This window comes from Andrographis paniculata, unplaced genomic scaffold, assembly GCF_009805555.1.
Source record: "Andrographis paniculata isolate CXL003 unplaced genomic scaffold, ASM980555v1 Contig52END, whole genome shotgun sequence".
In the NCBI taxonomy this organism is placed as follows: Eukaryota; Viridiplantae; Streptophyta; class Magnoliopsida; order Lamiales; family Acanthaceae; genus Andrographis; species Andrographis paniculata.
This window is the reverse complement of record NW_026137587.1, coordinates 4,474,185-4,498,108: the sequence shown is the minus strand read 5'-3', so window position 1 is coordinate 4,498,108 and position 23,924 is coordinate 4,474,185. Positions and strand designations below refer to the sequence as shown.

At 29.2% G+C, this 23,924-nt stretch overlaps 3 protein-coding genes across 3 annotated transcripts; 1 reads left to right on the top strand and 2 right to left on the bottom strand.

The window, feature by feature from the left end:
• The first annotated feature begins 7,830 nt into the window (after positions 1 to 7,830).
• LOC127254115 (protein MLN51 homolog) lies at positions 7,831 to 12,874 on the top strand. Its single transcript, XM_051279016.1, has 11 exons — positions 7,831 to 8,586; positions 9,738 to 9,840; positions 9,915 to 10,138; positions 10,216 to 11,039; positions 11,271 to 11,385; positions 11,553 to 11,678; positions 11,816 to 11,868; positions 11,999 to 12,044; positions 12,122 to 12,334; positions 12,436 to 12,515; positions 12,600 to 12,874. Exons 1-9 carry the CDS (start codon positions 8,078 to 8,080, stop codon positions 12,147 to 12,149), a joined length of 2,028 nt encoding a protein of 675 aa, XP_051134973.1. The 5' UTR covers positions 7,831 to 8,077; the 3' UTR covers positions 12,150 to 12,334; positions 12,436 to 12,515; positions 12,600 to 12,874.
• Positions 12,875 to 13,151: 277 nt separating this feature from the next.
• Positions 13,152 to 15,023, bottom strand: LOC127254116 (histone-lysine N-methyltransferase ASHR2). The gene is made up of 3 exons (XM_051279017.1): positions 14,888 to 15,023; positions 13,620 to 14,806; positions 13,152 to 13,203 (listed from the first exon to the last, which is right to left on the bottom strand). The coding sequence occupies exon 2, from the start codon at positions 14,800 to 14,802 to the stop codon at positions 13,645 to 13,647; it is 1,158 nt and encodes a 385-aa protein (XP_051134974.1). The 5' UTR covers positions 14,803 to 14,806; positions 14,888 to 15,023; the 3' UTR covers positions 13,152 to 13,203; positions 13,620 to 13,644.
• On the bottom strand, positions 14,896 to 18,192 carry LOC127254117 (F-box/kelch-repeat protein At1g80440). Its single transcript, XM_051279018.1, has 2 exons — positions 16,941 to 18,192; positions 14,896 to 15,025 (listed from the first exon to the last, which is right to left on the bottom strand). The coding sequence occupies exon 1, from the start codon at positions 18,020 to 18,022 to the stop codon at positions 16,949 to 16,951; it is 1,074 nt and encodes a 357-aa protein (XP_051134975.1). The 5' UTR covers positions 18,023 to 18,192; the 3' UTR covers positions 14,896 to 15,025; positions 16,941 to 16,948.
• Positions 18,193 to 23,924: the final 5,732 nt, after the last annotated feature.

Below are 23,924 nucleotides of genomic sequence, written 5' to 3'. Positions count from 1 at the left end.
AGTAGAAATAACTAAAATAACCTTATTAGTATGTGTGATATAAAGGTAATGACATTTGTGTAATATATTATAAGTTGTAAGGGTATTTGTAATGTTAATAGATAGTACAGTTACTAAAAAAAGTAAATTGATACTTTGTTATAGGACGGACTAAAATAGAAAAATAAATACTTTGTTATGGGACGGAGGGAGTATATTTTTTTGAAAAAAAAAAAAAAAAAATCTCAAACAACTCAATGTATAGAAAATACTTTTGAAACACATTTACATATTCAAAGTTTTTCTTGGTGATCTATGACGAGTTTATGTTGATTCTAAGATCATAGGTTTGGAGTTTGGAATCTAAATTAAAGCCCAAATCCATATTAAAATATGTTTGGGCCATTTGACAACTTACTATTCAACTACCGTAAAAATAAGTTGAATTCGTTAACTTAATATATTTTTGGTCTTACATTCGAAAAAAAATATATAATTATAATACTTTCTCCATCCCAAAAGATTTGTCTTATTTTTCCATTTTCGTCCGTTCCAAAACAATTGTCTTGTTTCTTTATTTAGTAGCCGTGGTCCTTACTTTATAACAAAATTATTCCTACTTTTTCATGCTACCTCTAATTATTACTCTAATATAACATTTACTTTATACCTATTTTAAATTAAATATTATTATTCTTTAATTTCTCTGTCAACTCTCAATAAGACACTTCTTTTAAGACAGATGAAGTATTATTAAATTCAAGTCAATCCACGCAAGCTGCATCTACCATGAGATGGATTGACTATGGACCAAGTAAATATAAGAATAATTATTATTTATATTATAATTATATTATATTATATTTTACAAAAAAAAAAATTAAAAATGCTTTATATTAGGTTAATTAATTTATTAAATATTTAAAATTAGGATAAACTAATTAACTAAAACTGACGTGTCAGCTCACTCTCCCTCTTTGATTCTCTTGTAAACGTCGAAATCTGCATATGATTTTTATTTTTTGTTTTCTATAATTTCTCTATTATTATTGATTTTAAATACGGATGGTTGATATATATAGTTTTGAATTTTATTTTTATTTATTTATTTATTTTTATTGTTATTAGCAAGATACAATTATGTTTTTATGCCATTTTTGGATATTAGATTATAAAAATATTTATAATTTTGGAAACCTTGTTAAATGACACGAATTTTGGTAACCTCTTTATTTCATTTCATATATATATATATATAATTATAAGGTACACATTATTATCTTGACATTTATACATTAAAATTTCATCCAGAAATAAAATGGCGAGAAATCAACTTCAGATTTGTACGTATTTGACTATTGTGATGATGATTGGCTTAATAACAAGTCGTAATGCACAAAATATTAATCCGGCCGTCGGCGCCAACGACGGGTCGTGTTTCAATCAGTGTCTGTGGGAAAAGTGTCGTCCCGGCCCAAGTTTTCCTGCGTGCTCTTCCGACTGCCTTCGCCGCTGCTCTTCAGCCCCTCCTAATGAGATATTGTTCAAGGTTGTCAATCTTTTTCTTTCTTAAATTGTTTTTTAGTAGAAAATTGGAAGAGATTTTCGATATGTTTATTGATTGATTTTATTGTTTTGTTGACAGGATCCGATCATTGGTTGAGATACAAAAATGAAGTGTTTTTATTACATCGGCATCCATTGCAAATAAGGACTAGACAATAATTATGGATCGATGTTTCTTGTTTTATTTTCCTTTTTTTTTTTTTCTCGATGAATCTTATGAATCTCTCAAGAAATCGACACCAAGAATATATATATATATAATAGAAATTTCTAAAGAATGAAGCAGTGTGATAAGCTCAAATCTTTTTAAAAATTATTATAATTTAGCAATTATTTAAAAAAAATAAAATAGTAAAATATAAAATCAAATCCCAAGAGTAAACACACCCTAAATTAGAGTAGGTAATAAATTGTAATTTATTAATTTTCTACTAAATGATTGTTAATCCGAATATAAATTCATCGCAGAATTTACCCGTAAAAATATCCCGTTTCCTATAAATGATTACCGACATTAAAATGCAATATCTAAAAAACGGAAAAGAAATTAAAGGTGTATAATGCTATTGCAAAATAAATAAATATATACATATATATGTATATGTATTGGTGAAGTTAAAATTATGATTTATGAATATACAAATGTGATTTTTTTTGTGAAATACATTGTTATGTTCGTTTGTAGAATTTCTATCAAATTTTATATATTATATTAACAATTAATATATTATATCCAAAATTCGTATCAATTTATTTATATTAGAGAAAATAGGTTGTGTTAGTTTTGTAAAATAATTTGAAAGAATATTTTGTTTTGTAAAATATATAAAATTGTGCATAAAATATACAAAATAATGAATATATATAATATATTAATTTTTTAAAAATATATATATGTTTTCTGTCATAAAAAAGAAAAATTTCATTATTCAATTCAAAATTTTATTATTTAAAGTCTCAAATCCTAACTCTAAAACCCCAAACGACATATATGTCCATGTGTATATATATATATATGTATTATGTTGACGCGTTGTATCTATAATAGTAATAGAACTTCATGCTCAATTTCAAATACTTTTTTTTTTCTGTCTCTACTATTATATCTATTTTGTTGTAGATATAAGAATTTATGAGATGTATAATTAGTAAGTAATTAAAAGTATATTAGTAAAAATAAGGGTAAAAATCAATTTTGGTGCAAATATAATCAAAATTTATCAATTTTGGTTAAAATATAAAAGATTCGTCAATTTTAGTGTCATTATAAACAATTTCAATCAATTTTGGTCCTATTATAAACAATTTCAATCAATTTTAGTCTCACCGTTATAAAACTAACAAATTAACGGAAATTGTTGACGTGGACGTAATGTAGGTGATGTAACAGCTGACATGTACAATTATACACGGTCATATTATCACATGAACATGTATATTTCAGTGTATAATTATATATGATCATATTGTTGCACGACCATGTATAATTTTACACGGTCGTGTATTTTTCTGTTTTAGTTTAAATTTTTATTTTTTTGTTATATTTTTTTAAAAAAATATATTTTGAATTTAGAACAATTGATATAGTTATATAGTGGAATCAATAATAATTTTAATATAATTAAAATGTATCAATTTTAATTCAAATATAAAAATTTGTAAGATATATTCTTTTGAAATATTTTGACTAAAATTCTATTATTCATAAAAAAAAATTATCTTACAAACATCCAATTATACAACTATTTTTTATTTTTGTATATTATAGTACTATTAAAAATTAATTTATTATTTCAATACAATTATATATGTCTATGTTGAAATTGTTTGAAATTGTATTGAAATGTAAAATTAATTTTTAATACTATAATATATGTCTATGTTGAAATTGTTTGAAATTGCATTGAAATGTAAAATTAATTTTTAATACTATAATATACTCCGTAGGATGTAGTAGAAATAAAGGTAAAATGACTAAACTAACCTTACTAGTATTTTATAATATAAAGGTAATGATATTTGTGTAATATATTGAAATTTTGAAGGGTATTTGTAATGTTAGATAGATAGTACAATTACTAAAAAAAATGAATATTTTGTTACGAGACAGACCAAAATAGAAAAAATGGATAGATTGTTAAAGGAAGGAGAGTACAAAAATAAAAAATAGTTGTGTGATTGAATATTTTTAAGAGAAATTTTTTTTTGTAAAGAGTAAAATTTTAGACAAACTCTTCCAAAAGAATATACTCGATAAATATTTATATTTGAACTAAAATTGATAAATATTAATTATATTGGGATCAAAATTGATTTTTCCTTAAAAATAATTATATATTAAAATTAATATAATTAATTAATTTAATTTAAATTAAAATTAAATTAAATTGTATAATAAAAAAAAAAAGGACGAATGAAGAAATGAAAATGATAAGTTGGAGGGTAGGGGTATATATGTACATAAGCTCTACATATACTAAAATTTGTGTGAATTTTTTAAATATTACACGTATTATTTCAATAACAATTTTTTTTTTTATTTCCAATTTTTGTATTTTAAAGTTTTTACAGAATTTTTTTTTATCTTAAACATAATTCATATTAGGTCCAAAAAAGAACTGTCAAAATTATGTCACTTCAAAATCATATCAAATGGGTGATTTTTTATTTTTTTATTTTTAATTCGAACACGATTATCAATAATAGGTAAGGATTTAATAATAATAAATACTACTGGCAAACAAAATTTAAGAATGTAGTTTAGTCAGTGAAAACATCTGTTTACTTGTCAAATTTTATTTTGGTTTTCTTATTTTTTTTTCTCCAAAAATATTTATATTAAATTTTAATTTTACATTAAAACACCATGCTAATACATATTTGTATCACATCAAACACTTATTTCAATTCAAAATTTTACTATTCAAAATTAAAACAAAAAATTATATAAACTTACATGTAAACAAAATTTGTTACTTTTAATTTTAATTGATTTAAACAGTAATTTGAATTTAATTGTGTATAAATTTAAATACTATATATAAGAGAGGGGCTATAATTTAGGACAAAGATTTAGTCGCAATTAACAACAGCAATAAAAAACTATCCATAACAGTCATTTTTTTCCAAATATACCTTCAATTTGCAATTACTAAAAATCTCACCCAATAAGGTAAATTATTTATGACCATAAACATATACACACATACATAAACATATTTATATATATGTCCAAAAACACAAACAATCAATATCAACCAAAAGACAATCAAAACAAAAAGAAAAAAAACAATTTCTGCCATGGACAAGAGGAGGACCACCGCCACCGCCACCGCCGCCATGACTCTGGTGGTGCTGTTGTTCGCCGGCGAGGCTAAGGCGAGCTTCAAAAGCTGCATTGGGCCATGTCTGCTCGGCTGCCTCGCCGAACAGAACAAAGTCCTATGTGGTGTGAAATGCCTCGGCAAATGCATCATCGGCGGCGGCGGCGGCGGCGGCAGCGGCGGAGGCGGCGCCGGCGGCTGCAGGCCGGAGCTCAATTATTGCAAGCTCGGCTGCGCTATGGATAAGTGTTCTCACACTTTGACTCATATCGCCACCAATGGTAAAATTTATTTATTTTTTATTTTTATTTAATTTAAATATTAAATAGTATTTTGATGTGTATTTATTTATTTATTTATTTTTATTGATGGTAGGTTACGATGTCGACCGGGTCGACGCAATGGATGCTTGTGTTAGTTTATGCGGAGCTGAAGAATGTGGGATGATTCCGGCGGCGGTTGATTGCCCGTTGTCTTGATTTATTATTGTTAATTGCGATGGAAATTATGTTAGAATAATGTTATTATTATTCTAAATGTTTATATGTTAACTATTATGTTTATTTTGTTAGAGATTATTGAAATAAGGAATGTCTATTGTTCATTGTAAAGAGCGGAAGCTCTTTTTATTGTTCAATAAAGTTTAAGAAGTTATTTATGAGATTGTTTACTTTATATATATATATATATATATTTTGTTATGATTATCATAAGTATTATTTAAAAAAATTTAAGATATATATATTAATGCAATACATAATAATATGAATATGAATATTCAATTAACATATAATAGTTAATTTATTATTATTATTTCTACTTGTCTCAATATTTATCCAACTAAATCTACATAATATAACTATACATAAAATATTTTTGATATTATTGACAAAATATTTTATAGTATTTAGCATAAAAAAATGCATCTATAACATAATATTCTTTCCGTCCATTAAAATCAGTCAATTTGGACTCGGCACGGGAATTAAGAAAAATGAATATTTTATTGAAAAAATGATAGATAATTAAGGGTATTTTTGAAAATTTAGTTAAAAGTAAAGTAAATGAAGAGAGAGAATATAATATAGTTAGTAGTATCTGTTGTAAATAAGTGTTGAATGAAGAATAATAATTAAATGTTGATTTGTAAATTACTAAGCGATCACTACAAAAAAAAAAAAAAATATATATTTGTAACGGAATTCCGTCACTAAAGATCACGTAGCTAACGTAATTCCATCATTAATTCTGTCTAATATCATTAGTGACGGAAAAAATGAATTTAATGACGAAAAAATCTCGTTACAAAAATGATATTTTCTTATAGTGGATAAACTATTTTATAATAATTCTTAAATTGAAATTTATTTAGAAATTTATTTGTTCTTTTAAATTTTTTTCCATATATTTTTCCATAAAAATTAATATACTATAATATTCATTATTTTTGTATTCTATCCACAATTCCTTATACTTTACCTAAAAAAAAAAAAAAAAATTAAAAAAATATCACAAAACAAACACATTTCTTTCTAATATATATCTATTTAAAGTTATTTATTTTTTATATAAATAATTTATGTTAGTTATATATAGATATATATTTCTTCTTAAATTAATCATAACAACAAATCAAAATTTAATTATTATTCATCATTTAACATTTATTTACAAAATTTAAATATTACATTATATTTTTATTTACTTTAAATTATAACTAAAATTTAAAAAATTCCGTCTAACTATTTTTATTTTTATTTTATCATTTTTAAATAAAATATTTATTTTTTAAATTTTCATACCAAACCCAAGTGGATTAATTTTACCGGACGAATAAAATTTTATTAATTTGAATATATAATTTTTTTTATAAAATCATAGATTTTGAGTACATTTTGTCAAACAAAAAAATACAAATTGAAACAATCAATTACACTCAAATATGAAATACCTTTGCTTTTTAATTTCTACATTACTTTTACTTTAATATGCAAAATAGACAATTACACTATTTTATTATTATATATTTATAAAATGCCAATTTACGTTAATTTGTATGCAAAAGTTAAATGAAAAATTTACTATAAGACGGACGGAGAGAGTATATATTAAGATGCCCAAAAAAACACCTATAATTTGCAAACTAAAGTCATTTGCATACCAAGGGCTTGTTTGTTTATTGTTTTATTTTGATTTTTTTTTTTTAATGTGAGGTATATAGAATTGAATCGATAATATAAAAAATAATATTTTAGGTTGAATATTGATTTTTGTAAGATAATAAAATACTACCCCTCCCATAAAACCAGTACTATTTGTGTTTTGCATTATTTACTTAACATTAAAAATATTTTTATATTTGTATAATTTACTTCACAAATATCATTATATTTGTATTATAAAATACTAATAAATATATTTTTGTCTTTTTCTTCTTAATTTGTATAGTGTATTGGTATAATAATTAATATTTAAAGATTAATACAACAAAAAAAACTCATGTACTCCTCTCATAAGACGCTCTTCTTATAATAGGGAAGTAGTTCATATGTTAAAAATCGTTTTAAAAAAAATTTTAAAATAATAAACTCCAAATACCTTTTAAATTTTATTTTATTTTATTTAAAAATGTTATGTTATTCTTATTTTACCATTTTTAAAAATTATATTTTACCAATTCTTTGATTTTTTATTTTGTGTTTGCATAGTTTCTATTAAAAAAAATTAAAAAATGTACTAGTATTTTTTTAAAAAGAATATAAAAATTGGTTTGTAACGAAAAAAAATAAATACTATATAAAAAAAGGCCTTGAATTTCCAATTCAAATTAACCGCCATAACCCAAATTGGATCGAATATAACCAGCCGGGCTGGACCGGGTTTAATCCAGACCCGGATCCAGGAAAATTCCAGGAGGATCCGGGTGACGAAATGGATACTTCTTTCTATCGTTGATTAGGTCACCGTATTTGGGAGTGTTTCCGTATGGGCGTAGAAGAAGTACAGAGAGCGTCAATGGTACTACTTTATCTCCAATGGTGATTTTGGTAATTGCTGTTGCTCTCTCCGCACACACATCTGATTGATAGGTGACCTTCGATCTCACTGAGGAACACCGACATCAGGATAGATAGTGTGCCATAGTTGTTGGTTTTTATGTGAATCTAGGGTTTTGGGAAATTTCCGATTGCGGGAGCAGCTTGGTGTTAATGGCTGATGAGGAGATTGAGTACGAGAGCGATCCGGAGGAGGGGAAGCTGTCGTTGAAGTTGCGGAGGAGAGAAGCGAGCGACGATGAGGAAGAAGACGGTGGCCGCCGGGCGAAACCACCGCGAAGAGTCGATGATTCCGACGGGGAATCTGAAGGCGCTGCGGCGGAGTATGAGGATGAAGTGAGGGAAGGAGAAGGAGAGAGGGAGAGAGATTATGATTCGGATGAGGAAGAGTATTTGGATGAGGAAGAAAGCGGCGGCGGTGGTGTGGAGGTTGTGGCTGTGGAAAGATTGGATGGTGGAGAAGCTTCCGGAGCAGTCTCAAATGAGTTAACGGAGAAGGAAGTGAGCAATGATGCAGAGGAGATTGAAATTGAGGATAGTTTAGTGGTAGATGGTGAGCACGAGGGAGACAGGAAGGAGATAGAGCCCTATGCCGTGCCTACTGCTGGAGCATTTTACATGCACGATGACAGGTTCCGCGACAATGTCCGGGGCCGGAATAGGTATTGGATGTTCCATTAGTTCTACATTTGCTGTATAGCATAGTTGGAAAGCCTAATGTGTTTTCTTGAAACATAAAGTTTTCTTTTAGTGTAGATTATGTGGGAGTATTAGTGATATAGTTTTGGGGCGGTGGGAATAGTAAAATTTTGAATTGAAATAGATTTTTAAGGTGGCAATGGAAATAGATGTTTAATGTAATTTATTGGAAAATTGATTTTTTTTTTTTTTTTGTGATATTTTAAATGAAAGTAAGTCTTCGATAGGATGCTTTTTTTAGGATGGTAAATAGAACAAGAATGATTTGAGACCACAAACAATTGCACGCTTGACTGGAGTTTACTTGCTCTGTGTTATGTTTTAGTTTGCAGTACTTGAGAGGATTTTTAATCCATGGTTGATAGACAAGAAACAGATTTTCAACAGGATTATCAAAACCCACTTTGGATCCACAATTTGCTGCCTTAATCCATTTGGCTGCATCTGGCCTTCTAATTTAGAGTTGTTTTTCCTTAGTATTGGTTTGAAACCTTCTTCTTTTGATTTCTTAGGAAACAAACTATATAACACTGTTCTATTGGAACGTACCCAGAAACAGGATTTGTAGAGCTTTGAGAGGTAAGTTGATGTAAGAAGCACATTCACATGCTAGGCTGGGATGTTGAATAATATTATGTCTAAGTCAGAAGATTTAAGTGGAAACTCAGCCTTTCGAGAAGCAGGCAGGAATAAATTGTTGTGTTTAATTTATAATGGACTGCAAAAGAACCTTGGGTTTGGTTATGAGGAACCTTGGGTTTGATTATGAGGTCAAATCAATTCCTTATTGTAGGCTGAATATATCCTGTTGATTTGAATGGAAAAAGATGGCTAATTTGGAAATTACGACTAGTTTATTTGTGACTGACTCTAAGTTTTTTCTGTACATGTATCTATTTTATTTATGTGACTAGTTGAGTTCTTAAATTCTATTGAGTAATCTCAAGTTCATACTATGTTCATGTTCAGGATGTATGTTAATATGATTTTGAAATGCAACGACATGATTATGTATTATATGTAGTTTTTTAACTTGCATCGACAAGCATCCCCACTGCTAATTTATTTGAGATTTCTCCAGAAAATAATAAAACTAAATTTTGTTCTTTCACAGGCGAACGCTTGGAGGAAGAAGGTTATGGGAATCCAAAGATGAGAAGAAATGGGGACATGATAAGTTTGAGGAGCTGACTATGCAGGAAAGGTATCATGAGGAGGTGAGTATTTACAACTTCTGGCAATGCGTCTTTGTGTCTTTTTAATTCGTCTCCTTATAAGAGCTGTTTTTCAGGCACGAAGGGGTTCTAAGGGCCATTACAGAGGTCGAGGTAGAAACAGAGGCTCAGGCCGTGGCTATGCACAAGGAAACAGACCCAGAGAATATAATGATTATAATATCACCCAGCCTAACAACAATCCAAAGATTGTTCCTAAGAGTGTCAGGGGGCGGGGGCCTCGAAGATATCAGCCATCTTACAAGAACAGTAATGAAGCACCTGTTGCACAAAAGTATCAGTGAGTAAAGATCTCCTAGTATTTGTTTCTTTTGTTGCCTTAGTCAGGCTCATGCTCATGCTATTTCTCATTTGTAGATCTGGAAAATATGTGGAGAAGCATTCAAATGTTCGTTCTGAGAAGACCACCCAAGCTGTATCGAATTCAGAAACTGAGGTGGTTCAGCCCAGGAAACAAGTAGCCTCCAATCTCAACATTGCTTCTCCTCCATTTTATCCAACTGGTTCTTCCTCAAAAGATAACATTGGGCCACTTAAGAGGGATGTCCAGACTGGTACAATCAATCAAAATGGTCAGCAATCAATACTGGATGAGGGTTCTAACATGGCCAGGCCGATGAGGGGAAAGAGCAGAGTGGATTCCATTGGTTTTAATAAACTGTACATTGATGGTTCTGCATCAGCAATGACTGGGAAGCCGCAGACCACTGTGCAAATGTCAGTGACTGGTTCGGCAAATATGAACCCTACTCAACCTCAGTTGAGGGGTCAAGGAAGAGGAACAAATGTCACAGCACATATATCCTATCAACCGGATCCATCTAGTAACCAAGTGAACAAGGCCCCTTCATCCGGCCAGCCTCAGAACTTCCAAAGGAACACTGGTCAAAGTCGTAGTCAATCTACAGCTCAAGGTTCCATTCAGCAATTTACACAGCATTTGCCTGGTGGGCATCGAACTTCTTCCCCACCATCGGCTGCTGGCTCAGTTAATGCATTTGAATCTGGAGAGATGCAATCTGCTTCAGATTCAAATCAGGCGAAGTCTGCAGGAGTTTCCAAAGGAAAAGGGGTTGTGCAAAGCAGCGGGAAGGGCTCCTTCATGTATAGTGGAGCTCAGGTTATTGGGGCTACTGGTAGTATGGCTGGTTCCGACCAAAACTTCCCTGCTTTCTTGCCAGGTAAGATGCTAACAGTTATGCTTCTTTAAAAATGTGAATTTTTGTGGTATGTTTATCATGTATAATTTTAGAGCTTTCTATATCATTAAAAAAAAAAAAAAATTGGCATAAATTGCTGATGTTTCCATTTATTTTTTGGCATGTATTTTTTTGAGAAATTTAATTATAGGGGTTATATTTTGGTTCATTTTGTTTTTCTTTTATGATGAGTTATTTGGTGGAAATTTTCAGTCATGCAATTTGGGGGCCAGCATCCTGGAGGAATTGGCGTTCCTGCCGTTGGCATGGCTTTCCCGGGATATGTTGGTCAACCACAACTCGGTCATGGGAGTCCTGAAATGACTTGGTAGAAACTTTAGCACCATCCAATATTAACCACTGCTCTACCATAACTTGTGTGAAACTTTGCTGTTCAAACACGATCACAACATGACTTTCATCCATCTTGTAGTGCTTTTACCCGTTCTTTCTGTAATCTTAGAATATTGTTCTTTTTTAATGTCTATAATACAGGTTACCAGTCTTAGCCGGTGCTGCTGCTGGAGCATTAGGTGCAGCATATTGTCCTCCATATATCACCGTTGATGGTTCATATAATCCTCGGCCATCTGGACAGGCACCTTCAACAACTACTTCAAGGTAGATGCTTCCTTTGTCTAATGACATATTCTCTTATACTAGCTCCTTACTTTTATTAACTTCCCTCCACTATGCGATATCTCTCTTTTTTGTTTACATATTGTTTTTCCTAATCACCGGCGGAACTTGCATTGCAGTAAAGAAACTACTACAGCAAAAGGCAATAATGATTGGAAGCCAAAGAGTCCAGGTTTATAAAATGCACCTTTGTTTTACATAAATTGTTGCACAAGAACCTTACGATTTTGTTGTAGAAGATATTTTCCCAAGGAATTAAAAGTTCAAATGAATTGATATGCATTTCTTTTTTCCCTGCACAGAGATTGCAAGCGATGATTTTGGGCAGAGGCAAAAGAATCCGCGAAGGCAAGTGGTGTTTATTTAACATGTACTGTCGCACTTACATTGCTCCGTGCTTATAACTTATCTGGATTTGCTTACAGATACACAGAGATGAAGTTTGATCAGTGAAGTTATGGAAGTTGTGAAATCCTTTGGAATAAAAAGACCAAAAAAATGTATCTCTTCCATCGATTGGCTTTAGCAGAGAGTTTCTTGGGTGTGGTTTTGGTAAAGCCTTACTACAAAGCCCTTTGTGTTTCTCCAGGTCTTGACCTGGACCACTTTGGGCTACTGCATAGTTTGAGATAATTTAGGTAATGAATCTTCTATTACACTTGCTCGGCCTTCCAGCAATTACAGTTATGTTACATGATGATGTATTCCTAATCCTTTATGTTCTCGTGGTACTTATCAGATATATCTTAAAAAACACCTGATTTCGGGGCTTATTAAACGCAGCAGAATGGCGAATGGCATCCCTAGTTCTTTTATGATGTAAGTGTACAAATACTAGAGTACAGCCTAGACTCGTTTTCATTTCTGGGTGTAGGTATAAATGGTGTATATTGCCTGTTGCAGGTTATTTATCTTGCATTAGATTTTTCCTTGAGCGTACGAGATGATTGTGACTGGACGAGCTCCTGGTGATATGTGGGAATAACAAGTATTGTTGTGCAGCTTTCGCTTGTTTTGTGAAACTGGGTTTGTGTTGCTTTCATAAATGGTGAGCATTTTCCAATTCTATCCTTGTTTGGAGAATTTGCAAATGGCATTTACCCTTGTGTTATCTATTCTTTTGCTTGTTCTGCGTAGTGTCAAATATTATCTGGCTTGGGACTAAAACTGCTTATATCTTTTTATTGTCTCTATGGAATAGTGCTTTATGTGCAATATTTTGTGTACTAGCGTGGGATATTAGATCAATGAGTTAAAGGTGCATCAACATAAGTTACTCGATTTTAATATGCGCTAAAGAAAAGCTTGGAAAGCAAGTAGTTACTCAGATGTCTTGATGAAAATTATACATGTTAGATCTCCATAAATGATTATACAGCATGATGCAAATATGAATACTTACTCAAAGCAACCTAATTGAGTTATTGTACATCTGATGTGCTATTTTTCGCAGAAAGCATCCGAACGATAGTGTTGTAATGCCGAGATGTGATCAAAATTTGTGTATCTGAAACAATAAAGACAATATATCAATACATGTATGTCAATAGCAAAACCTAGCAGTATGATGTCGCAAGGGAATTGCTAAAATTTACTCGTGCTTTAGTATAAGCTTCAAAAACAATCAGTGAAACCGAAGATGCTAACTCAATAGTTTAATCTACTCTCAATCCTACTGAGATCGGCACCACTTTCCTCTCCATCTAGATATGTAGTATGGACAACACTGAGATACTATTAGAAATTGGTATTTTGAGGTGAGGCAAACGAAAATGATAAAATGAGGACTTTCAATTAGGCCGAATGAAATATTCTCTTATCCTATCAAGCATAGTAAACAAAAGACGTAAATAATGACGTAGTCAAGAAGATTGCCAAACCTCGAAACCCAACTACTACAATATTAAAAGTGAAGATGCTCACCTTAAAGATCGCTGAGCCAAAATTGCTAATTTCCATCCATTCCATCGCACTCGCTCAAGTTGCCGCAAACATTACACTCCATAACGGTAGATCCTCGAGAATCAGCTGCGGGCAGGGGAGCCAACGTGCCCCCACAATCGTCTCTACCGCACATATACCTTACAAAGAAATAAGCATGTGGAAAATCATCGTTTCCATTACCAACATTGTCACAATCTTCAGCCTCTAAATCATCAGCAACATCCTCATCCATATCTTCATCCACCTCGGAAACTCCTCCCTCCCCATCATCATCATTGTCCGACCAATTCGCCTCGACTTTGCACCGGTCACAATTACACGTAAAGTCGTAATCCTCCTTCAACCTCTTTTGCCTCTCGGCATACTTAAGATTGACCGGAAAATAACTCAGGCAAATCTCCCTCCCGGCGGGGAGGTCGTGGATGACCCTTACAACCATATCAGTATTCCGGAATTCGGACTTCGAATCCACATAATCGAACCGGCAGGCATTCGGGAGGCAGTCGTGGTTGAAAAACGACGCTCTCGGATATATGCCGTATGCCCTAACAGACCTTTCCTTCCCCTGCTCGAAGGGCTCCATTAGCCCGAATGCATTAACCTTGTCCTTAGCCAACAATGCAGATGTCAGCTCTACTGAAAACCCGAATTGCCCCAAATTTGATGCGGCAGGCAAAATCGACGAAATTAACGAATGTAGGAAAACGGATGCATCGTCGATGAAAGCTTCACCTTGAAGCGAAAGGAGAGTCCGGAAATCAGGCGGCGCAACTGTTGCGAGATTGTAGGCGGAGACCAGAAATCGAGCTTGCAATAGGCGGTCGTGGTCGATCGCCGGAGAATCGCCGGAGCGGAGGCGAGATAGAGCCTGGCAGACGAATTGAGTGTGAGACGTCGACAGAGCGGCCGATCGGCAGTCCGGCGAGCAGAAAATCGAAGCGGTGGAGCAATTAGGGCACGAAACCAGCGTCGGTGAGTGGGGAAGAATCGTCCTGCAGCAGTGGCCGCAGTAATTGGCGCCGCCGTGAGGGACGGCGGAATAAAGGACGATAGGCGAGTCTCTGAGGACGATTTCTCCGCCCTTCAACGGACGGGAAGAAACCATTGCCCTTCCTTTGTTCGCGATCTCCACCAGTTTAATTGACCCATTGTCGTTCGCCATTCCGCTAGGGTTTTGAAACGGAATCGAGAATTAAGGATAGAGCTTCCGAAGGCAATAAAGAGTAGTCTAGTAATAAAAAGCTCACCGGAAAACCAAACGTCAGGGAAATACTCGATTGCTTTGTGGGTGAGCAGATGACTCCCGGCGGAGGCGGAGGCGGAATGGGAGTGATCGGATTTCAGGTTTGATTAAACCCTAAGTCGGCGTTTGGATGGAAGGAAGCCTTTTTGTGAATAATAAACTTAAGTTAAAAACTTAAAAATAAAAACTGGTCACCGTAAATTAATACTCCTACACTTTATTTTATTTTATTTTTGTCTGTGTTTTATGCATTTTTAAGCACTCCTCTTTTTTCCCGTAACAAAGTTGTCCTTAAATTTTTGCAATTAAATTTTTGAATATTAATATTATAATGAATTATAATGAAAAAAATTATATAATATAAAAGTAATAACATTTGTGTAATATAGTGTAAGTAATACCTCTATTAGTATTATATAATATAAAATTTAATATTATTTTTAAAATATTACATTAATATATATTTATATCATATTAAATAATTATTTTACGTCAAAATTTTATTATTCAAAATCAAATTTTTAAATTAAAATCTCACAGATAAATATTTTTTCTGATTTGTTTCTCCAATTTTTTATAACAATATATTATTCTATTTCAATATTAAATATAATTACTATTCAAATAAAATAATAATAATAAAAAAAACTAAAATGAATAATTCAAAATGTCAAAATGTTTGTTAATTTTCCTATTTATATTTATGTTTATTTTGGTTTACAATTGAAACTTTTTCTTTGGCTTTTAATTTGAATATTATTTGCTAAGATATTTTATTAGATAAAATAATATATTTTTATTAAAAATAGTGTGTTATTTTGTAAAAAAATTTGAAATATATTTTTATATGAAGTACTCTTCTTTAACTCAAGCATTATGTAATTAATAAATAATTAAGAAGTGTATTAGTGAAAATAATTATGATGAAATAAAAATAATTATTGATTAAAATTAAAATGACTAAATAGTTTAATTAAAATAAAAAACTATAAATCTATATTTTAAAATGTGATTAAAGTGTATAATTATATTTAAAAAAAAAAGAAAAACAAATTACGTCAGACAAACGAAAATAGAAAGAACGGACAAATTAAGTAGTTAGGATGGAGGGAATATAAAAAATATAGTGTATAGAGTATAAAATAAAAGTGTGTAATATATTTTTTTGAGAGGAAATGTGGGTTTGTTTCTTTTCCAAAATTTTTTTAACATATTTCAAAGTAATTAGTATATTATATACATTCATTATTTTTATATTATCAAAAACTATTTTTTAAACCAAAACACAAATTTGTTTATTTTTTCTTTCAAATAAAACTATTTTGTCAAAATGATTTGAATGCATATTTTTTTAATGTGAAGTATAGAAAGTTGGGTAGATAATATAAAAATAATTAATATATGTGATATATTAATTGTTTATTTTTGTTTTTTGAAAAATGTATAAAAAAAAATTTGCAAAAAGAACACATTCTAGTTTAAATTTTATATTTAAATAATATTTTAATATTATATTTTGTAAGAAAAAAAAAATTTTAAAAAAATATATAATCCAAATAATAAAATTAAAAAAAAATGACCACACAAAAATACTTAACAGCTTAAATATAATTAATGAATTAATTGAAAAAATAAATACGAATTAATTGAAAAAATAAATACAAAATAGTATTAAAATTATACCAGGAGTATATTAAACTTAAATATAGCAAAAAATTTTAATAGTCATTGAAAAGTGTTTTAACTGTGCTTTTTTTATATAATAATAATAATAAATTAATATACAAATATTTTAAGTAAATATATAATATAGTACATTTAGAAAAAAAAAAAATGTAAACTAGTATTGAAAACACACACACACCCACATGCTTTAGTATTTTTGAGTTTTTTTTTTCCTTACTTTCTAACATACAATATTTCAATTTTTCTTAAAAGAAATATTAATTGTGATGCTAATTTTCCATATAAATCACATCTAATTTATATATATATATATATATATTTAGAAAAATAAATAAATAAATAAAATTGACACTCCAAGTGAAGATTCAAACCTCATTTGTCACAGATCCAAACTGCATCCTAACTGAACATGACCTGAGAATTCCTCATTTGACCTTATCATTTCCCATTTTGAACTCTTCAAATTCAACACATAACTCTTGTGGGCCCCACCAAACCTATCTGACCCTATCACTAACACATTTCCCTGCCACGCTGTCACAAACGACACCGTTTTGCGCACTTCACCTGGCACCTCACCCACGCTCCGCCACGTCATTCCCTCTCGGCTAACCACATCAGCACCACGGCACCAAAAGAGGCTCCCACTTCCGTCGCCCGACACATTCTTCAGACACGTGGCAGAATCTAAAAAGTCGTCCTGCACCGGGTCCCACTGGCACGTGGACGGGTCGAACGACTCGCGGCTCGTCGTGAACCGGCCTTGCGCGGACGTGGCGTAACCCCCGATGACGTGGAACTTGCCGCGGTGGAACACCCCCTCCGCCTCGTCGCGCTCGGCCGACATGTCCGGCAGGACGGACCAATTGTCGCCCGCCACGTCATACGCCAGCGTGGACTTCAACGCCTGCTTGTCGCCGTCGTGCCCTCCCGCAACGTACACCGTCCGATCATCCAAATTGGACCCCGCGCAGGCGAAGAACGATCGCCGGCACCCCGGCATGTCGGCGCCGCGCCGCCACGCGCCGCTGACGAAGTCGTACACAAGCACGCCGCTCGACACCTCGCCGGTCGCCGGATTCCACCCGCCGATGACCACCAGGCTGCGCCCCACGCCGGCGATCCTGCAGAACATCGGCAGCCCATCGGCGCACCCCGGCGCCGCCGGCAGCCGCGCCCAATAACCCGTACCCGGTTCAAAAACGGTCAGCCGGTAAACCGGCGCCACACTTTTCTCGGAGCCAACCTCCCGGGTCGGGTCAACAACGGCCTGCGACAAAACGACCACTCCCCGGGTCGACCCGGACAGTCTCCGGCGGGTCCAGAACTCAGGAAGCCGAATCTGGCGGTTCCAACTCCGGCAGACGGCGGCGACGGCGGGGAAACTCCGGCGGGGAACTCGTACGAGGCATTCGAGGCCAATTTCGTCGGGAAGGCCTGGAATTAAGACCATAGTGGGATCAAATTGGATCAGAAGGCAGGAATTAATTCAGATTGGGGGTTTTTTATACAGATTGAAACCCTAATTTTGGGTTTGAGTAATTCTCACTTTGTGTGTGGCGGAAAGCGATGAATTCACTTCTTTTTTTTTTGTTCTTTTGGTATATTATTAGGAGAATAAAATCGAAAGGACATACGTCTGTATGTATGTATATAAAGAGAGAGACCCACACAGCGCAGCACTGTCCGAATTGGGGAAAATAGCTTCTAGAAGGTGGGCTCGATTGAAGAGATAATAGTGTGTATATATATGTCGATGGTGGATTTCTTTTCTTCCATGGCTGATTTAGTGATTACAATTGCTCTGAGATGAGCCAGAGACAGAGACAAGTGAATCAGGCGTGGAGAATGGTGCTTCTAGAAGGTATCTGTGTCTATTTGCATTCTGGGTTCATCCAGGCCGTTGATGAAATGATGGACGGTGTTGATTTCGTTAGGTATTTAAGGCATAATCAGTGATAAGTGTTGTCGCCTTTCGCTTGTTACTGCGTTTTCCATTGTATTTATATCGCATTGAGCTGTGAATGTAATAAAACATTTGCTACACCCTCTTGAAATAAACAGGAGATTTAAAAAATATTAATATTATATTAATAATAGATAAAAATTTAAATAAAAGATTGTTTTACTCAGGCGATTGCGTGACTGTACTTAGTCAAATGGATGCCTCAAAATCCTATCTAAATTAGTGGGTCCCACTATAAAGATAAGAATAATCGTAATCATAATAGCGACGGTGAATTTTTTTGTTACTATATTTTCTAATTTTTGTTATTTATTTATTTACTTTTTATATTTTTATATAAAAAAATCTTTGTTATTTAAAATATTATTTTTAAATTATTATTTAAATATTTAAATAAAATCACTAGCCAAATATACATATTACAAATGTGTGTGTTTTTTTTTAATTTTTATTTTTATTTTAAAAAAATCTAAAGTAAAATAATGTTCTATTGTGATGTTCTATAATATAAAATAAATACTATTAAATATAATATTTTTAAAGATAAAATAAAAGAATAAAAATTTGAAAAATAAAAATATAAGAAAACACACGCTACATTTTATTTAATAATTAGTATTATTATTACTATGTATTTTATTGCATTTACTATTCATTTGTATTGAAAATATACGTTCAATTTTTTAAAATTTTATCATGCAGTTACACTATTATTATAAAAATAGAGTATTATAATTTTTTTTTAATATCATATTAAATTATTATTTAGATATAAAATATGAAAATAAAGATAAAGACAATAATACTCAAACACATACATTTATTTAATAGTATAAAATAAAATATTTTTAATAAATGATGCTTGACAAAATGTAACAATCAACGAATTTAGAGGGTGTGGTGGGCGGTTTTCGGTGGAATTTAATTTATTATTTTATTTTTAAATAAATATTAAATCAGATTTTTTTATATATAATATTAAAAATATATTTGATAATTAGCTGATATTTTTTAACTGTTTTATCTGATTCAATTAGTTGGTTTAACTAATTGATTCAATTAGTTAGTTATATTAAATTATTTGATAAAATAACTATATGACATTAATTGGTTATACATAAACGACAATTAAGGACATTTATATGTTATTTTTGAAAATATTTAATTTCGTTCATTTTGATTGAGAATTTTTTTTATTAATTATTTAAAATTATAAAAATATTATAAAATAAATTTCTACTTTTTAGATTTGTAAAAATTATTTTTATTAAAAAACACAATAATAATTTATTATTGAAATTGTATAAAATATAAATAATAAGTGTTTCGTATATATTATTATATTAATTATTATTTGTTAATTTTTAATAAAAAATTATATAATAAAAATATATAATTAAATTAATAATATTTTTCTTTTCTAGTATTTGATTTAATTTTAATAGATTTATATATTTTACAAATAGAATAATTTATATGTAATAATTAATAATAGTAATTATTTTTAACTTACAAAAATAAATTATAATTTACTAAATAAAATATATTAAAATAATTAATAAATATTACAATGAAAATATATTTATATGTACGAAATAAATCATTAATTTTTAAGGATAAATAAGGAATAAATAAAATTAAAATGACAATTCTTTCAAAACACTGACTATATTATATTAGTTTTTTTTAATCCAAAAAACTCTTTAAAAAAAATAATTTACTAAACATATAAATTATTTTTTCGATTGGTGAAACAGATAAAAGCTAAAAATTCTTTTCCAAATACCTTCAAAATATATTTGTATTGAAAATATTATTTTAATTTTATTTTTTGTTATTTTCAACTTCAAATTCGACTTTCAAATCTACTTGGGTGTGTTTGTTTCGGGGTTTGGATTTTGAATTGAGATTTGAATAGTAAAAATTTTGAATTTGAATTGTTGTATGATGTGATATAAATAGGTGTTTTTTGAATGTAAAATTGATTTTTAGTATAATATGAAAAATGAAAAATAAATGTTTGATTTGATATTTTTTGGGGAAAAAATGGAAGGAATAATATAAATCTAATTCAATCCCCCAAACAAACACACCCTTAAAGAATATTTCAGTATTTTAAAATTTTAGCAACGGATATTAATAATAATAAATTTATAATATTCCAGTATTTAAAATTTTAGTAACAAGTAATAATAATAATAATAATTTAAAATATTCCAGTATTTTAAAATTTTAATAACGGGTAATAATATAATAATAATAAATTTAGAATATTTCGGTATTTTAAAATAAATAAAAAAATATATAATGAACATGGCTTTCCAACTTTTGAAAGGCAAGAAACAGATGAGGATGGACATTTTTAACTTTTGCCCGGATGAAGAGGAATATTTTTTTTATTATTTTATTAGTTTTGAAAATAAAATTATGATTATAATTATATATTCCTTCTGTCCGAAATGATACTATATTTAATTAATTAATAATAATAAATTATTTTATTATTTTATTTTTTTTATATAATAAATAATATTAATAATTTTAAAATAAATTTAATATATATAATTAAAAAATTAATAGATATTTATATATTTTAAAAATATATTGCAATAAAAAAGTATATATAATATAAATATCATTTTGTAAAAAATTAAAATTTCTATAATACAAGTAAATAAGAAATACTTTTATTTATTTATAATTAACATAAATTAATTTACAAAAATGTGTAATTTAAATGGAGATATATTTTTTTTTAAGCTAAAGATTGAAATAAAAGGAGTTTTGAGTAATGTATAATGTTATATATTATGCAGTTAATTAAATTAATTTATATTTATTAAGTATATTTTGATTTTAATAAATTTTAACCAAAATAAAAATATATCAATTATTATGAAATATACGAAAATAAAAATAATGTCAGTTGCAATGGGACTATATACATATAAAACTTATTTAACTAATTTCATTTCAACTAATTATTATTTTATATTGAATCATTAACAAATTTGTATTGGAATTGTCTAAAATTAATTAAATATATAACTAAATGTATAGTTTGTTTTGTTTTTTTTTATTATTATTATTTTTTTATGACATAAATAGTTGAGATAAGGTTGGAGTGATATTGTTTATTAGTATTAGTATACGTTATTTAATTTCTTTTTTTTTTTTTGGTATTAAATATTATTTTTTACTAAACACTTTCATTTAAAAATATATAATTACAAATAAACACGCCTTAATGAGCAAATTATCTATTCATTGTCGTGCCTCCAAATTATAATATGGTCAGAATTAATTCTATCTAGCAAAAGTAAAAAATAATATGATAGAATATTAAAAAGCAATATACTCCCTTCGTCCCGCAAGAAGGGTGACATTTGCTTTTTGCACGTAAATTTTTGAATATTAATATTATATTGAATTGTAGTAAAAAAAGATAAAAATACCTCTATTAATATGATGTAATATAAAAGTAATGACATTTGTGTAATATATTGTAAATTGAAAGAGTATTTATTATGTGAAGTAAATAGTACAATTATTAAATTAGGAAATGATAACCTTATTTTTGGGCGGACGAAAATAAAATATAGTAACTTTTCAGGAGAGAAGAAAGTACATAATTATATATATTCAAAAAGCAAACATAATGGGCCCACTCCTATCTAAAATAATTCCAAATGTTGGCTTTAACTTGGATTTTTTTAATAATTTTTAATAAAAAATTAATAATTCAATATAAAATATTATTTTTTATATTATTGAAATTATATGAATATAATAATTTTTAAAAAAATATATATAAGATATACTAGCACCTTTAGTCTTTATCCAATTTTATTCTTATCTTTTTTTATAAATAAAAAAATGAAAATAAAATAGAATGACGAATATAGTAATATTTTTACGAAAGATTATTTTATTATAAATAGTATACTATAAAACTAACATGGAAAATGCAATGAATCATGTCCTAATCGTACTTTTAAAAATAAGGTACAAGAAAATGCAAATTAAATAGATAGATAAAAATAAAATAAAAATAAAGACCATTAATAAGGCAAAAAATGAGTGTTGACTTTGTATCGATAGACGACAATTATTGCAACAAAATTCTGACGTGGAAAATGACAAATATTAAGGTTATTACGACTTTTATATAATCAAAAGGTAATTAAATATCACTATTATTGGACTGCTTTTATGTGTGTGTGTGTGTTTTTTATTCATATTTTTAAATTTAAATTAAATTTAAATATCCAGTAAATAAATTATTAAGTGTGTATATATATATATATATGATAATCACTGTCATAGAACAAACAATTTCGTTATCAAGTGTCCTAAAATATTTGGATTATCAGAGATTATAGATATGATTATAACATTAGTTGAGAAAGGGAATCACAAATTATCTCTTCGATTATTGGGCAGTGTTACAAGCAACTTTATGTCATATATATATATATATATATATTTCTTTTTTATTAATATAAGATTTTTTATTTTTATTTTATTTTTTTAAATATAACACCCCCTCCACTTTATGTCATAATTTAAGGATTTTTTTATGCATGGGTGTCGGTTTGCCTTCAAACTTTCATTTTGTGGTGTGTTTCGTTTATTTTAAAATTTAAATTTATGCCCTCTTTCCATTATCTAATTGTGTGTTTATTTGATAGAAACGAATTTTAAGAAAATTATGTAAGAATTTTTTTTTTCTTTTTTTTAGTAAAGAAAAATAGTATTCTTTTATTAAAATATGAAACGAGAATAAATTTGAATAACAAAAAAAAAAATGAAAATAAATTTGAATGTAAGAAGCAGTAATATTTAATTAGTACAGCTTTGCATTAAAAAAGTATATATTTATAAAATTTTATATTAATATACTATTTAAACTAAAACTCAAATCAAAATTATAATTTCAAAAACTTAAAAAAACTTTTTTTTCTCTATCAAATCAAATATTTATTTTTTATTTATAATATTAAATAAAAATTCAAACATCAACTTATATCATTAAAAAGAAAAAAAAAAATTCAATTCAAAATTTTATTAATCTTATCTCCAATCCTATTTGTATTAGAAGAAACCTATATAAATAATACTAGCTTTATCGTCAGTATGGTCTTAAAATATTTCTGTAGCAAATTAAGAAGAAAAGAAATAGCATCATATAAAAATAAAAAGTCTAAAATACTCCTAAATTTAATATGATAAAAATGATATTTGGATTAATAGAAATAAGAATTGGTAATTTGAATTATAAATATTAATAAGTTATTTAAATAAAATAATCCAAAATGAGACAATGATGAAGAGAATACTACTCATTTATAAGCTATATATATAACTTTTATTTTATTTTCAGACTATT